Source organism: Topomyia yanbarensis, chromosome 2, assembly GCF_030247195.1.
Source record: "Topomyia yanbarensis strain Yona2022 chromosome 2, ASM3024719v1, whole genome shotgun sequence".
Taxonomy (NCBI): domain Eukaryota; kingdom Metazoa; phylum Arthropoda; class Insecta; order Diptera; family Culicidae; genus Topomyia; species Topomyia yanbarensis.
In genome coordinates, this window is record NC_080671.1 from 13,389,982 (window position 1) to 13,408,047 (window position 18,066).

At 39.3% G+C, this 18,066-nt stretch overlaps 1 protein-coding gene across 5 annotated transcripts in view; it reads right to left on the reverse strand.

The window, feature by feature from the left end:
* The window catches only part of LOC131682346 (uncharacterized), a 318,536-nt gene that overhangs the window by 157,718 nt on the left and 142,752 nt on the right, over window positions 1-18,066 (reverse strand). Inside the window, exon 1 of one of the 5 annotated variants that reach the window (XM_058963747.1) lies at window positions 9,889-10,070. The exons of the other annotated variants lie outside the window; for them this stretch is intronic. Within the exon in view, the coding sequence (XP_058819730.1) occupies window positions 9,889-9,912 (24 nt within the window). The 5' untranslated portion in view covers window positions 9,913-10,070. Of the gene's footprint in view, window positions 1-9,888; window positions 10,071-18,066 lie in introns of those variants that run through there. 5 annotated transcript variants of the gene reach the window in all.

Here is an 18,066-nt window from a genome sequence, read left to right on the forward strand (position 1 = left end):
GTATTACTGCTAAACCTCATTCGTACAGTGACTATCGGGCCGACAAGACGTTTTCCCTAGTCCGTGCAGCGTAACGCTCTTTATTGTGCAAAGCTTGCTAATCCGTTTTAAAGGTTACTTTGCGTTCTCCGCTTTTTCGAGGTTTTGGCATTTTTTCCTTCTTTTGTGAGTCATTCTATCAGCAGAGCAATGTTTCTTTTCTTGTAAGCTGCCTGGATACCGTTATATAAGATAAGTATCGCTATTACATTTACCTTCCCCATTCCTGTCTCTCCAACCAACGTGCACTAGGCGATAGGCCCGTGCAAAGTTCGCCTCAATGCGAGATGGATGTTGAAATAAAATCGACTCCCTTGCTCAAGGTATATCCCTGAAAGTTATAAGACCAGCACTACAATTGACTTTTTCGAAACAGTGCTCAATCGAAAGGTCGGTCCATAAGACGGAAGCCAAATATGAGCTTGAATGGTTGTTTCTGGTTTACTCACAAGAATTTTGAAGCTTGTATATGACAATACATGAAAAATTGGCAATGGAAAAAAATTCAGTAGAAAATTCTATAGTTTTGGGTGTAAGAATTAACATTGCAAAACACTGCAAATCGATCCAATTTTGTAATAAAAATATCTTCTCATATAAAGTTATCGGTTGGATCTCTTTCTCGTAAATGCTTAGAATAGGAGGTTTTCAAAATTATGTTGTCCTTTAAAGTTGAATAGCCTTGTCCAGTAAGCTCCAGTGAATATGCAATCTTCAACAAAATCGTTGTAGAATTAACTATGTAGCCTTAAATTTTGAGGTATATTAAACTACAGCGCGATTTTTTTTAATGGTGAATTTTCATCCTCGATTTTTCGTGTATATTACTATCGAAACTTGAAAACTCTTGTGAGCCTACTAAAGTAAGCTCATATGTCGCATATAAACTGTTGCCGATATAATATCCATGCTCATCATGATATTGTGCTAGCCAAGGACAAAACATGTTTGAATCTATTGCAGATTCCTCGAGTTCTGACGTAGCGATATTCGATTGTGACAAAATTATCGAAAAATTTTCGTGATGAGCTTCAGGTAGTGGTAATAGTTTGAAGCTGGTAAATGATATTACGGGCCTTTTACGAAGAAGTACAGAGTATATATACCAGCTAACCAGGTTGAGATGGAGTCGTTCCTGGTTCAATTTTAAATTGCGTGGATCTGCTGAAATACGGGGTTAGCTGTTACGAAGACCCCATGTTTCAGCCATAAGAAGACGGTGAACTGCAAACGATTGCATTCAGCATTAGTCGCAGCTGACGGGAAGAGGACATATGTCAACTCAGACTCTTAAGGGGTGACTTCGCCGGGACTGCTTTACGTAACTATCTCTTATTTCAGAAGGCTCGTCTACCTGTTTGCCATTTCTGCCGCGGGTCATGAACTGCACTAATTGCAAACAATTGGGACACACAGTCAGCCAATGTAGTAATAAGATTCGTTGTGAGAAGTGCATGTGGATGATTCTTGTGGAAGAAATATTGAAAAGTGTATTTACTGTGGAGGAAGTCCACATGATCTCTCAACATGTACCGCGTACAAACAACGAGAGAAAGTGAAAAGTGAAACATTCCGCTCTAAACGATCTTTTGCTATTTCACCGACCACTACGAATGTGAGCATGAGCATGAGTATGAGCATGATGGCCACACAATTCGTAGTTGCTACTCCGTGATTGACCAGAACAAGTAAAATTGCACAGAGAATCAACGAATGGGGCCTAGGCATAGCTCCATCGTCAATATGAATGTTTCGAGATTTCTATACTTTGAAATGCTAATAACGGCGCCGGGCACGTTATTAGTAGGAAAGTTTTACACAAATCTGGATTTACCTTGATGAGTGATATGATCAATGCAACTCTCGGCAGTGTTATCATGTGTTTATTGCTCTGGGCAGCCGGCTGCCGAGAATATATGATAGATTTATCGTTTATTGAAATAATTTTGAAATGCTCGGTTGGTAAAAGAAGCAACTTCAACTCCGGACAGCCGACAGTTGGAAGTGCTGCTAATGTTTAATTGAATCAAACGGCAGGTGAACGATTTCATTAGTCCTTGCTTCTTCATTTCGGCGAAACACGGCGTTCCAAAAACAATACAATATAACGGAAAGCGATTACTTTTAGTGTCTTAAGACATTTGTCGATATATCTATGTAAATTAAAGGTTTCGTAATACACGCATTATTTATCGTGTATAAGTTTTGGTATTAATATTAATGACGATGATGTATTGGCTTCTTTCTCCGCGGATGATATATTTATATATTATAATTATTCGCGCGCGTTTATATGCTATCTAAGGCACATTTCAATCGGTATAAAATATGCCCTAGCAAAATACCTAAACCGACGAACTTTGTATGTCGGATATACAACCGATGGCATATGTGCGATTTTTTACGATAATTACTAGAACAAGGTTGATACCAATCAGAACGAAAAGAAACTAACTTGTCATCTGTCACAATCAAGCTATAATATTTTTAGGAGGATATTTCAAGGAGAAAAATGGTTAACATGATAATAATATAATACATATACTACTCCAAAGCATATCCAAGTACTCAATACTATAAGAACAATTAGAACAATGAATATAATTGATTGATGAATTAATGGACTAAAAGTAAACCAATGAATATGGCAATAGGGTGACGAAAATATTCGTCATGTACACCCAAAAGTCGACCGTAATACCTTTACGGTAATAAGAAAAAAAGCTCTAATAGCAAGACGTTTCATGCTAAAACGGTCACAACAAAAAAATCCTCAAACGGCAATACGAACACATTCAAATCTTCTCTGCGTCGCACTCATGTTTCATCAATTCTTATTCAATAAATATTATCGCGTCGGATTGTCTGGAAGTGTGTAGCACTTCGCTTGTCATTGTATTGCGCATCAAGTGAAGTGAACACTATGTGGACAAAGACGAGATTTGATTTTCTCTACACGACACATTCCGTATTTGAAGATCGGCTCACATTCGGCTAGCTTCAAAGCACAGTCAGAAAAAACGACTCGGAATAGTGGTGGGGTAATTGGAATTTCTTTTCTATCACGGACGTTAACAGCAAGGTAGCGACTGCACAAAACATGAACAGTCCTTCCCGTCATGTACAGGAAGCAAGACCTTTGGTTTGGATCCACGTATCCGAATCGAGGGTCCGGATCCAGACACTTGTCTGGATTTAAGCACCAGGTCTGGGTCTGGTTCAGGTCCGGACTTGGTAAGGGGAAAAGGGGGTGGGCTAGATCCGGGTGCTGGGCCAGGTCCGGGAACTGGTTCGGATCTGGATACTGGTCTGGATCCGGGAGGTCCGGATTTGGGGACTGGTCCGGATCTGGGAGCAAGGCCGGATCCGGAAACCACCTAAGCTTTTTATTCCACTATTCAACCTACCCAGTAAAAAATCCGTAATTCTGACAGGTTTCTGCCAATATTGGGGCAGATTCCAGCCTGAATTTGGTCAAAGATCCGCCAGGATTCCGGTTGGTTTGACTCGGCACTAATACTATCATAGCAATCGACCGAATTATCCTACATCCGAACAGAGCCGAGGTTGACACATACTGAAAAAGTGTTTGATTGTGTGATGCGCATACATGAACAGAAACCGAAATTCGTCATTCCACCGTTTACTACTTTACTACTACGGGAATATGAGTTTAATACCGCAATGCGCAATTGCGTGGTCTGTTACCGAAAAGACAATAGAATCTTACCCAAAAGTAATAGAAACATACCCGTCGGATTTTGGGTGTATTTATTATCACCCTACCCATTTGAAACCGTTGGTTAGAGCAGTGTCTGCCAGCTTTGTTCAACGCATTGAGTCAAATGGTAGTGCAACAACAGGGGCACTTGATTCGAGTTTTCATTGCGCTCAAACACAATAATTTCACCGTTTTCAACGCATTTGTTTTTTAATCTCGGTTCTTAATAACGAATCAAAGCTTTTGATGCCAATTTGTACGCCTTCCATTGATTGTAGGCCAAGTAATTAATGAATTAGTGAGGCACCCTCCTTAGTATGGTGAAAATAGGCACTTTACCCTATAACATTTGTTCTGCGTGCCGATATGACAGCCGAAAATTAGTAACTGGTTTTAAATTCTTCTTCCGAATTGTCAATTCTTAACACTGATACATAATTCACTTAGACAAGACCATGCGTATTCCCCACGCGCAATAAATACCCAGCTGAGCACCGACCACTACGAATATCTAAACTAACTTGTCTACTGACGAATGTGACTCTGATAAACCCCAGTAGGGAACAACTTCTGCTTTGGTTGGAAACAATAGAAAAAAGAGGAACATTTCCTCTTCTAAGTTTCGTTGTAAAGGCCAGAAGGTGTCTTTTCAAGGTTCTCCAAAAATGACAGAAATGGCCCCAACTTCTACGATTTTAATATTATTTACTCTAATCGAAAAGACGGAGGAGTACTTTTGGGAATCAAAAAGTGGTATTATTGCAATTGAATCGACTTCCACTCGGCGCAGGTCCACGAAGTTAGGCATAAATATTTTTGGCATAAATATGTTAGGCATACGCGCGATAGGCATAATTTATAAAAATATAAAAGTAATCGCAATACTTTCAAAATGGCACAGATTATAACCTTGCGCTTATTTTTTCGGGATAGAAAACAATTATGCTTTGCTATACCACGCCTTTGCATAATATTAACGAGAGACTGCAAAATAAAAAATACCATGCGAGATATTTATCCATTACAAATGTAGGGGAGACCGGGGCTGGTTGGCCGAGTGTCTTTTATGAAAAGGCTATTATGCGCAGTAACGGCGTTAGTAGAATTTTCAATAAGTTCCTATAGGGTATCTCATGACTGGAAGCAAGTGAAGGTCATCGCCATCTCAAAACCAGGAAAACCATCTTCCGATGACAACTCGTATCGACCGATTGCAATAATGTTCTGTATCCGGAAGTTGTCGAAAAAATGATTCTATTCCACTTCGACAATTGGTTCGAAGCAAACGGCTTACTGTCAAACACAAAATTTGGTTTCCGCATAAGCAAAGGGTCGAACAGTTGCTTCGCGTTGCTTTCTACAGAAATTCAAATGGTTTATTCTATTAAAGAGCAGATGGCAACAATGTTCTATAATTCAGTTACTATCAACATTGTTTTGAGAAGCTGAAACTTTTTACTGAATTTGTTGTCGGAAAACCACTTGCACTTCTTGCATGGCAATTAGTCAACGTCGAATTTTAGCTACATGGGTCCTCCCCTGGGCTCATGTCTGTGCCCCATATTATACAGTTTTGGTCATAGATAAATATCTATGACAATTCCAGCACGGTAAGGCAACTTGCAGACGAAGGTGTAATTTCTGTTATGAACTCCAAGCTGTCGATCTATAAGGGCCAGCACCGGCTGGTGAAACAGCACAACTACAGCTTTTATCAATAGGTCAAGATATTCCTCAGGTCTTCACAGTAAAATATCTCGGGGTCTGGATCGACTCGAAAGGTGCCTAGGGATTCCAAATTAAGTATCTGAAACAAAAGGACTAAAAATGCAGAATAATAATCCTTTTTCTCACAATCCCAACTGACTCCATACTTTCGAAACTTCTGAATCAGCTGTTTTCTTCTACACATCCACGAAAGACGATATTTGTGGTATATCGGACCACCACGCAAGTGATCCCAAAACATTTTTATGGTAAATTCCGAAAGGTCGACTGTAGCAATGTTTTATACTGGTGGATCTAACCTCGAAGGCTCAAGAATTTTCAATCAAAAGTTCCTCACTGATCCGTTGTTCCAAAACGACCGCACTACTGTACTAAAAATAAGATAACAAATCTAGATTTAAAAAAAACATGTGAATGTGCTATCCCTAATCCCACTAACTGAAGGACTTCATCACAAGTTATCAGAGTGCGGCATTGATTTATCCGTCATACATGATGTTTCATCTTTTTCAACTATTTCTCTATGCTTGACGAAAACGTTGATATATCTTTTTTTTGAGAGTTGTCCTACTGGAGCTGTAGAGCTAGGTTCTCGGAAGGGCTCCCCGTCAGAATCACATACTACAATTTGCAGACGAGCCAGGCAATGCCGCCCAATAAAACACTGCAATAGGCCAATTGTAGCGGGCCGTGATTCTGAATGTGATATTCATTGTACGGTTCAGGCATGTGCGGGCGTAGGGACTCGCGATCGCGTGTATCATCGCGAAGGACTCGAACATTTGTACGTTAATGTGCTCGATCGCGTTTGTATGTCGCGTGTGCTAACGTGTATGAACTTCGCGTGTATAAATTCTATTTCATAACCGTGTGCCTTTCGCGTATTCGCGTGTGTTCTAGAATGATCGCGCGCGGACCGTGAATCTGATACTTAATTTTTTGTGTACGGTTCAGAATCCAGAAGAAAGTGGGTTCTTACATATATTTAGAATTCCCATTCATGTCGCCGTAGAACGCGTGGTCTAGTGGATATGAGCTTTATTTTTTTGGATTGGTCCAACTGAATATATGGACCTAAATTGCTAGAATGAAGGCTAAAGATTTCCGGACGTGACCGATTCATGATCGCGCACGTTTGCGGGTTCGCGTTTGAGACCGCGTTTGTAACTTCGTAAGTACTAAAATGTTCACACAATTGCCGGAGTGTTATCAAGTTTACGCGATCGCCGGCATAGGTGTGCGTAGATGATCGCGAAGGGCTAAAGCGTTCGTATGTTGACGTGTTTGTCGCGTGTACTCGCGTGTATGTGACTTCGCGTGTATAAATTCGATTTTGAAACCCTGCGGCCATTCATATATTCGCGGACCGTCATTCTGATCTTTAGCTTTCGGTGTACGGATCACATTCTGACAGGGAGAGAGTTACCCCATATCACTAGAGTTTCCGGTCATGTCAAAAACGTTGATATATCTTTGTGACATTAATCGAACTGAATAGCAGGATTGTATGTGAATAATGCATTCCGTCAAAGCAGTTGATCGAGAAGTATAATTATTTTTGAAATAACTGTAAACTAGCAATGCCGCCGAGCTCAACATAGACGACCTTCTAAAACGAAACTATTGGACACGATTTTCGTGCCATTCATAATTGGCTGTTATTTGTGAGCGTACCTACCAAACTGCAGCAGGTGGTGGTGATAGGTTCAATTTTAAATCAATTCCATCAAACGTGATCGCGCCAGAGTCAAGCCAGCGGAAAAAAGGAGCAATTAAATCGGAAATTCATTTTTTTTGTCATCTACATCCAACTCTGTTTCAGCGTAAAAGAAGCATGAAATTGTTTTTGTTTTATACCTCAACCGGTGCAGTACCACGATGATGCAAAAGGGGTGGCTGCGGGTGTATGTATAGGTATAGGGCTGTACCGCCGCCGAACCGAATGCTATCGCATGTGGCAAAATCTTACGTCAGAAAAAGGTAGAAAAAATCGATCGTGTTCGACTGTCACCACCATCGACATTCCAGCGTACCAAAGTTGGGAATGCTTGTTGCGAAAAAAAATCAAACGAGTCGTAAACTGGGCTGTGCAGGATTACGCAAGAAATCTTTATCCGTTTCATGCTGAGGGCAGGTGGGATATTCTTTTGATCGTATCGAGTTTTCATGCCTCGACCGGGTGATTTTCACAGAATAATATCGCGAGAGACCGATATTCTGTTTGATGGCAGAGAGTCAATTGCGGAGAAAGATTTGAAAAAAAAAAATTCATGTTTACAACCATGTTATTCATTATGGGTTAAGTACATTCAAACCGGTGTTATACTTACTTAATGATCGTTTCAAAGAGGCCGCTCTTTTATGGTTTCTCCAAAAGAACATGAAAGTTTTTCGTTGCTGTATTACCGGTTTTACTTTATTGGAGTTAACATATAATTGTTAGCATTAGAAAAACAGTATGTTTACCCAAAACTACACCACGAATTTTGTTTCTAGACCATCACGAGGTAAAATCGCGAATTTAAATGAGTTACAGGCAATAACATATCTCAAATATAATTAAAATATAAAATCTCGAACAACATTCGCTCATTGTACGAAAAAGTCATTGGACTTTTCGCGAAGCAGAAACAAAAAAACACACCAGAAAAACGTAACCGAAACAAAAAGCAATTACGTGCAGTGGGCGTCTTATGATCGCCGACTTTTGAGAGCACATCATCATCATCATCACCACCGTTTGGTTCCGCGAGCTTCTTATCAGCATTGAACTTGGAACCGCCAGACGATAACAGCAGGACGTTCCAATACCGATTGGGTGGTTTGTTTGGGCAATTGGACACTAGGCAGCGTACATGACCAATGTTTGTCGGTGTGTACAGTACCAACCTTGCGGAGGGGTTCCACCCGGGCGCAGAGTGGCCGACGTTGCGCCGGAATTGCGTGATCACAATTACCACTCAGCCGAAATTAGTTTTTGCATCAACGGCGCACCCTCGCCTTGTCTTTCCATACCCCATCGGCGCACGGTGGAGGATGGCGATAGGACCCGACTGGGGTAGATCGCAGTGTGGCTTGCTATCGGTAAATTCACAAACCTATTTGAACATCCCTGTGACGATGGAACGAAATTGAAAACAGTAAGAGTTTCGCGTGCCAGACACTTTCTATGGGAAGTATAACGCTCCCTGGTTATCTTTTGCACAATCTTTATTCACTTTTCAAGTTGGCCGGAGGGAACACTAATAAAAGTTCGAGGCGGTCTTGGTTTTATTAATTATCTAGCTACTGCCCAGGTTTTTCGGTTTGGAAAGTGAAGCGACGTGCATCGTACAAGCGGTTGCTAAAGTTCAACAAACAATATGAGGTCTTGAAAGTGAAATTAAATTTTAATACACAAACACAAATGTGAATCGGCAATGGTGACAAAAGATCACAAGATCTTAGGTCATGATATAATGAATTAAATTGAATTAGTAATATATAAATATTTTTACATCATGACGAATTTACTTGGCACCTGGCCGTGGAGATGTCTCCGGAATACACAAATTTTTGTTTGTTGCTAAATTCACTAAAATGGCAGTTTGGTAAGAAATCTGCAATTATTGACTTAAAGTTAATAAGGCTATCAGTAGCATCTTTCACAAAGGAACCGAAAATCTATATGCTTGTTTACGATAACGATTTAGTTACTATGCTAAAGTGCCAGAATGAGATACAGCTGGTTCTAATTTCATCACATCTAATTGTAAAGTTGTGATTTGATAACTTTGAAAAAGCGAAATGCAAGTAAAGTGAGGACCGCAAACACGTTTCGACTGGGATAAACACGCGAAGTGTCACAAAAAATCATGCAGGCTTTGGTGGCATCGATAAAAAATGAAGCGTCTATAATATATTATTTTCTGATCCCTTCAGCCGAGTCCCAATAAATTAGTTGAAATACTATTTCAATATAACCCCCCAAAGACATACCCATGCCGGGCGCCGCAGCAAGTCAGAAAGAGATATATTCAGAGTGAAGTAGAACACACACACATTTAGTACAGTATAAATTGAAGCAAACTTATTTCCAACAGTCGGTCATTGAAAGTGCAATCCACTATTAGGAAAATAAATAACTTCGAAAATAAGACTGCCCGGAGAAAACGTTTTATCGGCGAAAAGTGACGGGAAAGGCTTTAGCAATGGTTCAGCGTGCTACTGCTCTGCCGGGCGGGCGGGCGGTGGTTGACGACGTAATTTAAACGGTTCGTATAAAACGATTAGATTAAAACCATAATTGACTGAGTACCGATGCGGATAGCATCAGTAATAAAGCATCTTTCTATTGCAGTGACTGGACGCTTAAGCGATTTATGCTCACTTCATTTTTCGATTCACAAGGTTTCACTTACTTGTTCGCAGCGCATGTACTCCATAGCGGCAGCAATGGTTGGGGTTCCATCAAGTTTTTAGTATGATGTTGTATCCGAATCCACTTCAATTTCCTCCAAAATCTAGATTTTCAGAATCGATCGTCGATCGTGGAATTAATTTACATATATGTACCATGTTGCAGAACTCTTTGCAAACACCACACTTTCATGATTTCACTTTTTTCTGTTCTACCACTTTTTTCACTTTTTTTTTGAAGAACTTTTTTTCTGTAATGCTTTGATCTTCGTCCAAAATGATTTGAAGACGTTGAACACTCCAATATCTGCAGATGAAGCAAAAAGTCCGTTCGAATCCGTAGTCAAAACACTAGAGCTAAGGGCACCAATCTGGGATCAATCGTAAAATAATTTGTTTACCAATTAGTAATCTACAATAGGGATTTTTTGGCTTCGATTCTCATAATCGTTCAAACATTTGGACGCCTTTCTTAGTTCCCTAAATAATGCCACCAAAGAAATGCTAAACGAAGCAAATTGTATGAGATTTTATTTCATCTCGTTTGAAAATGGTCGCAATTGTTGTAGCTTGTGAAATCGATCTAAATGTTGCATCGATTTTGTAAAACTATTAAGCCAATTATTGGACAGATTAGTCCATAATGATCGAATTGTTTCAAGTTTTACAACGCTGTCTCCAGCACCCAAGTGATTCATTTGCTGAGGATGAACGATTGATTTTAAACATGGCAAAAATCGTCCCTCTGTAAATAAATTGCCATATTTTCCTTAGCAAACAATATGCCTGAAGTGGCACATATTCAGTCAAATCATGTGAAGACTGCGGAACCCATATCGCTCAATAAGTTTACCATTGCAGAAATTTTCGCTAATTAAAATACTATGAACCTGCATAGAGTAAAATATGGCAAAAAAAATCAAGATTTCAGATTTGCAACAAATACATCGATTAACGGTGACACAAATCTGTTAAAGAATTCCAGATCTGAATAGCACTGTGGTAAAAGAATATCAAACAAAAATATACGTATGGAAATATATTGAAAATTTAAAATTATTAAATACTTCAAGAAAAAATGTCTCGACTAGGATTTTAGTCTTCAGTGGGAACAATGCCACAGAATAACCATAGTGTTATATAACTAGAAAAAAATGTTTGCAAACCTGCAGTTTGCCATTACACAGGTAACAAGAACCACAACCAAAAATGTTTATAAAAAATCATAACCCAATAATACTCCAATAAAAAAGCACTTCCTGTAATGTTGGTGTTCAAGAGGCAAAACATCATAAGAAAACTGTAGAACCATGAAAAAATTAACTGCAATTAACTAGTAGCGTAGAATATTCAGTTTTTTGCCTTTCTCCTATAGAAAGACTATGCAATTACTTTGACTACATGGCGCAAAATATTAATCCTTCTTCTTACAATCCCAACCGTGTGCATTTCATAAATACTTCTGAATCTACTGTTTTCTTCGACACATCCATGAAAGATGAGATTATTGGAATTCCGGACCACATACGCCCACAAGTGGTTCCAAATATTTTTTATAATAAATTCCGAGAAGTCGACTGTTCTAAGATGTTTTATTCTGACGGATCAAACCTCGAAGGGTCCACTGGCTTCGGTATTTTCAATCAAAAGTTCACCGCCTCCTACAAACTCAGTGACCCTGCTTCAGTCTACGCCGCAGAACTAGCTGCTATTCAGTATACCCTTGGAGTCATTTACACATTACCCGCAGACCATTACTTCATCGTCTCGGATAGTCTGAGTTCTATTGACGCTATTCGCTCGATGAAACATGGAAAGCATTCCTCGTATTTTTTGGGGAAAATACGGGAGCTACTGAGTGCTTTATCTGACAAATCTTTCCAGATTACCTTGGTGTGGGTCCCTTCTCATTGCTCCATTCCGGGCAATGAGAAGGCGGACTCTTTAGCTAAGGTGGGTGCCATTGAAGGTGACGTTTTTGAAAGACCAATTTGCTTCCACGAATTTTTCAGTATTACTCATAAGAGAACCCTCGAAAGTCCCTAAGATATCGACGAAACCTTGGTTCAAGGGGATGGATGTGGGTCGTGACTTCATTCGTGTGATGTCCCGACTCATGGCGAACCATTACACGCTGGATGCACATCTCCGACGTATTGGGCTCGTGGAGAGTGGTATCTGCGCTTGTGGCGACGGTTATCACGATATAGAGCACATAGTCTGGGCGTGCACCGAGTACAGTTCCGCCAGGTCTCGGCTTATGGACACCCTCCGGGCCCGAGGAAGACCACCCAACGTCCCGGTTCGAGATGTGTTGGCAAGCCGCGATGTCCTCTATATGTCCCTTATATACACCTTCATAAAAACCGTCAATATCCAACTGTAACTGCCCCTTTTTCCTTATCATTCTCAGAAACGCTCTCTTCCACCTGTACCATACACCCACGATGGTTTGATGTGACTCCAAGGCGACACAAAACATCCCTGTCAAATGAGCCAACAAACACGGGACCTAAAGCACGAACATCACACGCACAACTCGAAATGTAGCCGATCAACATCTGAGCCGCACTACGAAATCGTCTGGAGAAACCCCTGCCATCTTGAGAACAACCACCCGGCGTCCCAGTACATGATTCTTCCTGATGAAGGCCACCCTGATTCTGTAATCCATCCGTTGATCTCCCGAAGTCTGAAACTGAAATAATGTTCTCCCCCTACCATGTTTGTCCACCCTACTTCCCCTGACTCTTAAACACAGAAGTAACACCCCTTCCACCCCCCCCCCCCCCCCAAATATCTTCATGAAGCATTTAGCTCTTCTTGCCTTTTCTAGTTTTAACTATTATATTATATGATCTCGTTGAAAATGCCCAACTCTACTACCACATAAAATAACTCTAATTAATGTCTCCGAATCTTTACAAAATTTAATCACGCCCTCTAATTATTTCTACTTTTAAGATAGTCGTATAAATTTTCCCCCTTAGTTAAACATTATTTGCTCCAATAATCTCATTGCTAAAAATGTCAAACCATATTGCCATAAAAACTAAATGACCCCCTAATCTTACGAAAATTATATTACCCCCTTGTGTATATGTATAGCTAATCTATATGTAATTTAAAATGTAAAACAAAAACAAAATTGGCACCTTTAAGCTAACGCAAACCTGCCTTATCAAATAAACGAATTGGAAAAAAAAGACTATGCAATCCTTAAAAAATCGACTTTTTAACCGAGGTCCGGAAAGCTGAGCCATTCGACTCAATTCGTCGAGTTCGGAAAATATCTGTGTGTGTATATGTGACCAACAATTGCACATCGATTATTCGGTACAACGTTCCCCTTCATAAAATGTGTTCTAAATTGCTTGGAAGTATAGCTTCAGCTCACCGATGCCCAATCAAATCCACATTGATGACCTTGGACACCTTCGACGAAACCGAAAGCTTTGGAGAAGTGGTTGAGTTCCTGAACTGAATTCACATCTGCTTCTCAGAAATGTCTAATTTGATGTTCACAAATTTAGTCTTAAATGAAAGTTACAGCATCTCCATTGAAAACTACCAAATCGTTTGAATCGAAGTACTGTTTCCGGAGTTATGAGTAAAAAAATCCTACAGCACGTGAATTTACTATAAACTCAGGTTTTTTTACGCGGGGGATACAGGCCGCGCAAATGAAAACCGCGTGACTTTCAAAATCCGCCGTAATGGAAACCGAGACCCGGAGAGCTGAGTCTCTTATACCATTCTACTCAGTTCGTCGAGTTTTGGCAAATGTCTCTGTGTGTGCGTATATGTGTGTAGGTATATATGCGCCGAACAATCGCATATCGGTTTTATTCGGAGATGATCAAACCGATTTTATCGAACATAGTCTCAAATGAAAGGTAGCACTTTCCCATAGGCAGCTATTGAATGCCGTACTGATCCGGTTCTTTCGGTTCCGGAGTTACGGGTTGAAGAGACCGCACGCATGAAATTCCCCTATAAATAGATATCAGCATGTTAACCAAAAGATGCAAGGCTTCATAAAATGTGTTCTAAATTGCTTGGATCTATAGTCGTAGCTTACTGATGCCTAAGCTGACCAACGAAAAAATCCAGACATCTTTCAGTAACGAAGCGTAATCGTTCGTAACACTCAGGTAGATGGTTCGCATAGTGTACGGATTTTTTCGACAGAGTTGGTCAGCTTACTGATGCCCAATCAAACCCACATCGACCAGTTTGGACACCTTCGGCGGAACCGGCAGCTTCGGATAAGTGACGAAATTCCTGAATTAAATCGACGTCTGCTTCTCAGAGAATAAATCGGTATACCGGTAGTTCCGAAATTAAATTCACATCTGTATATTGTTGACTCGATTCCTACAAACTTAGTCTTGAATGAAAGATGTAGCATTCATATTGATTGCTACAGAATTTGACTTGAATCGAAGATATGAGTAAAAAATCTGATCACATTGAATTTACTATGTACGCCTTTTTGACTTTCTCCTATAGAAAGGTTATGCAATCACTCTGAAATTCAACAACCTAATCCCCAAATCTAAATTTTTGTTGGACTAAGATGCGTTTTCTGGAGCTTAAACAGATGTGTAACTAGGGGTTCGGTTGCGAGTAACCTCCTCCCAGTTACACAACACCCTTCCTTTTTACATTGCCAACCCGCCGGGGACTACTCGAGTAGATCGGGATAAGGCTGGAAGCTGAATGAGTAATGACTCACGGAAAAAGGAGCTAAATGGCTTATAGAATCAACAGCTAATAGATGAAGACGAAAAACAAGAGAAGAGTCGAGAGTTAAATGGCTGAAAGGTCGATCCATCAAGTGCTAGCTGCGGAAAACTCGTGAGGAAAAGAAAGAGATACCTAACAAAGTAATAACCTTATGTAGTTCAGTGGGGAAGGAGTGCGAAAAAAGAGTAAGGAGTAAACTCGAAGCTGAAAAACTATTTGTGTCGTGATTGGTCAACCAAGCGCCATTGGAGACTCATAGTGAGATTTACAAACAGAAGATACAAATTATTTACATTACAGAGATTCTTCCCGGACATTGGAAATGAAGCACGTGTGATAAACATGCGAATAAGTTGCATAGCTCCTTCCTTCGTAAGCTTGAATTGAATGCTCAAGCCACACTGTGTACATATGAAAATCAGATTGCCACATGACAATTCCACGATTCTCAGCTAAACCAAAAACTATTAGTCAACCATTAACGACTGTAAAACCAACTGCATCCAGTACTTTAAATCCGGGAATTAGTACCACTAGTGCAGATACAAAAAAAAACTAGACGAATTAACAACCGAAACATACTAAGCGGTTTAATGGATTATTTGAAAGCACACAATCGCAGCTGCCACCCAACATATTTGATGTATTTAATTTCCCCGCTAGATAACAAGGTCCGGATTTTTAATATAGTCTAGTGTCTAATTTTAGGGTGGCAGATGCGGTTGTGCGCGATTTCGCTTTAGAGACAGTCGTACGATCACTGCTCCCAATGCGATAATCATGTGTTTTTCTTGGCACGTTATAATAACCCTTAGATAGCACAAGGAGTTGTTCATTGAGCCGGTGTACCAAGAGTTGCAGGTTCGAATCCTGCTTCTGGGGCGATTTTTTCACAAAATTGTTTTCGTCTAACTGACCATTTCGATCTGTTTTCCCCGTTGGCTATCATTAAAAAGGGTTTAAAAACGCTTTTAATCCACCTAACAGTGTGATGGGACATTTCTTATAACTCTTATCACTCTCTTCGGATATTACATCGTTTGAGAACATTTAGAACTTGATGCTTCGCGATGTTTTTGATAACACATACTACATGGGATAGATCTCAAACCAAATCAATGGGAAAGCGAAAAAATGGCCCATAAACTAGACATACAAACGAATTATTGCTAATTCTCTGTTAATAAAATATCTAAATTCTTCAATCAATGCATTGTAGTGGGAAAACTGAATTTTCCTAAAGGGGTTATATATTGTACTGTGCCAAAAAAATCGATTTTTTTTAATCGACTTGAAGTTTATACTTTACTCAAATTTCCAACGTGACTGAGAACTAAGAAATCAACACTTTTTCTTGAGAAAAGCGATACTAGCATTGACACCATTCAAAGAAAATCAACAGTGAATATTTCCAGACTTGGTTTTATTTCCTTTTTAAGAGCTATTGTGTTTTTTACATCCTAGATTGCATGATTCAGTGATCGAAACCCAAAACTTCATGAAGTATTTAAAATTATTAAATTAAAATTTTTCAGACAATAGTAACAGAGTTCGTGTCTTTAGCGAATTTGTTGAGACTTTATTGTAGTCATGAAAATTAACCTGAGAAAATTCACCATAAATACTTCTTGGACGATATACCGTCAAAATTATTTTATCAAATGATGCGCTGTTTAATGTTTGTAAAACTCATCGAAGATACTAAAACTCCGAATTTGGCGGTTTCAAAATGATGCTATCTTGACCTTAAATTACTGTTTTTGAATATTTTACCTATACATATAATTGGTCATACAACAAAAATCAAATGCTCATCAAAATCGATCAGAACCTGCTAGAGTCGAATGGAAAGCGTCATTTTTCATAAATTTCTCTCTACATTCGGAAATTGTTATCCTCGTTATTAATCATATTACGTTTTCGTCTCAACTCGACGCATTCCCAAAATAAAAACCTGTTTTAATCCACCTAATGGTGCAATTGTGCTTGTCTCATTTGTCCAGATTACGATTCCATGGCTGGTTATGTTCAATACAATGGTGGAAATGAATATTACATGTTCAGCACGATTTGCACATACATACAACGGATCGACAGCCACGATCTTGAGATACTATGTGATACTGAAACATCGCTTGAAACCAGCGGCGGATCAAGGAGAAAGATCCGGGAGATCCAGGTCCTGCCGAAAATTTTCAACTTGTTAAGAAATTTTAAACTAGTTTTAATTTTAAAGTAGCAACCCTTCACTGCATACTCCCTCCGGGCCGGTATGATTGACGATTTTTAGAGTGAATGCATAACCTTTCTATATGAGAAAGGCAAAAATGTACCAAAGTCCTAAAAATCAATTTTTGTCAAACAGCTCAATGTTCAATTAAAAAATCAATAGCTGCCGATGGGAAGGTTGTACCTTTCATTTGAGACTAACTTTGTGCAAATCGGTCCAGCCATCTCTGAGAAACAGAGGTCACATTTTTTCCACATACACACATATATACACACACAGACATTTTCCGATCTCGACGAACTCAGTCGATTGGCATATGACACTCGGCTCTCCGGGTCGGGATTAGATTGACAAATTTTAGAGTGAATGAGAAAGGCAAAAACATTTTTAGCAAATGTTGAAAGTTATGCATCTTTTTGGTGAGCAGTTCTATGTTTCATAGACGTTAAATCAATTTTAACTTCGCTTCCTATTAAATAAAGACCCTTATTACAGTACATCTCTACAAAAACGAGCTCAATTTTGAAAATAAATCTGAGGATTATGATTGATTACAGAGCTCTAGAATTTTTTTTTAAATCTGAGGATTATGATTGATTACAGAACTCTGGAATTTTCTATTGGAATGTTTTCAGGCAGGAATTTGATATTGATGCAATTAGACAACTGTGAAATCAAGAGCAATAGATCAGTTACATATCAGGATCACAATTTATCAAAAGTCCTCATGATGTTTACAACAACAAGTTATCAATCAACGGTTCAGATAATTGTTATTGTAAAATTGAATTAAATCAGACTGCATCAATAAATTTTCAACTTCAATCCAATATTTTTTTTGGGTGTGGTGGAGGGGGGGGGGTTGTATGGTGTTAAACCCCAAAACCTTCTTTTGGCTACGCCGTTGCTTGTAGTTATTTATTTCGCTTTTCATTTTCCGATATGTTTCAAATCGATCCGATGGTCATAAGTTAGAAAAATTGCAGTCAGAAGGTTCGCACAAATGAACATTTTTGCACTGATAAGTTATCAAGTTCCTTCCAGACAACTTGGAAGTGTTCGGTGATTATTTCTAGCGGTTGTAGATAGAAAAATGAAATACAAAATTCGTTTTATCGTAATAATGTTTGGCTTATTTCAATGGATTATTACTATATTGAACAATAAATAGGCGACAAACAACAATCCATAACTTTTAAAG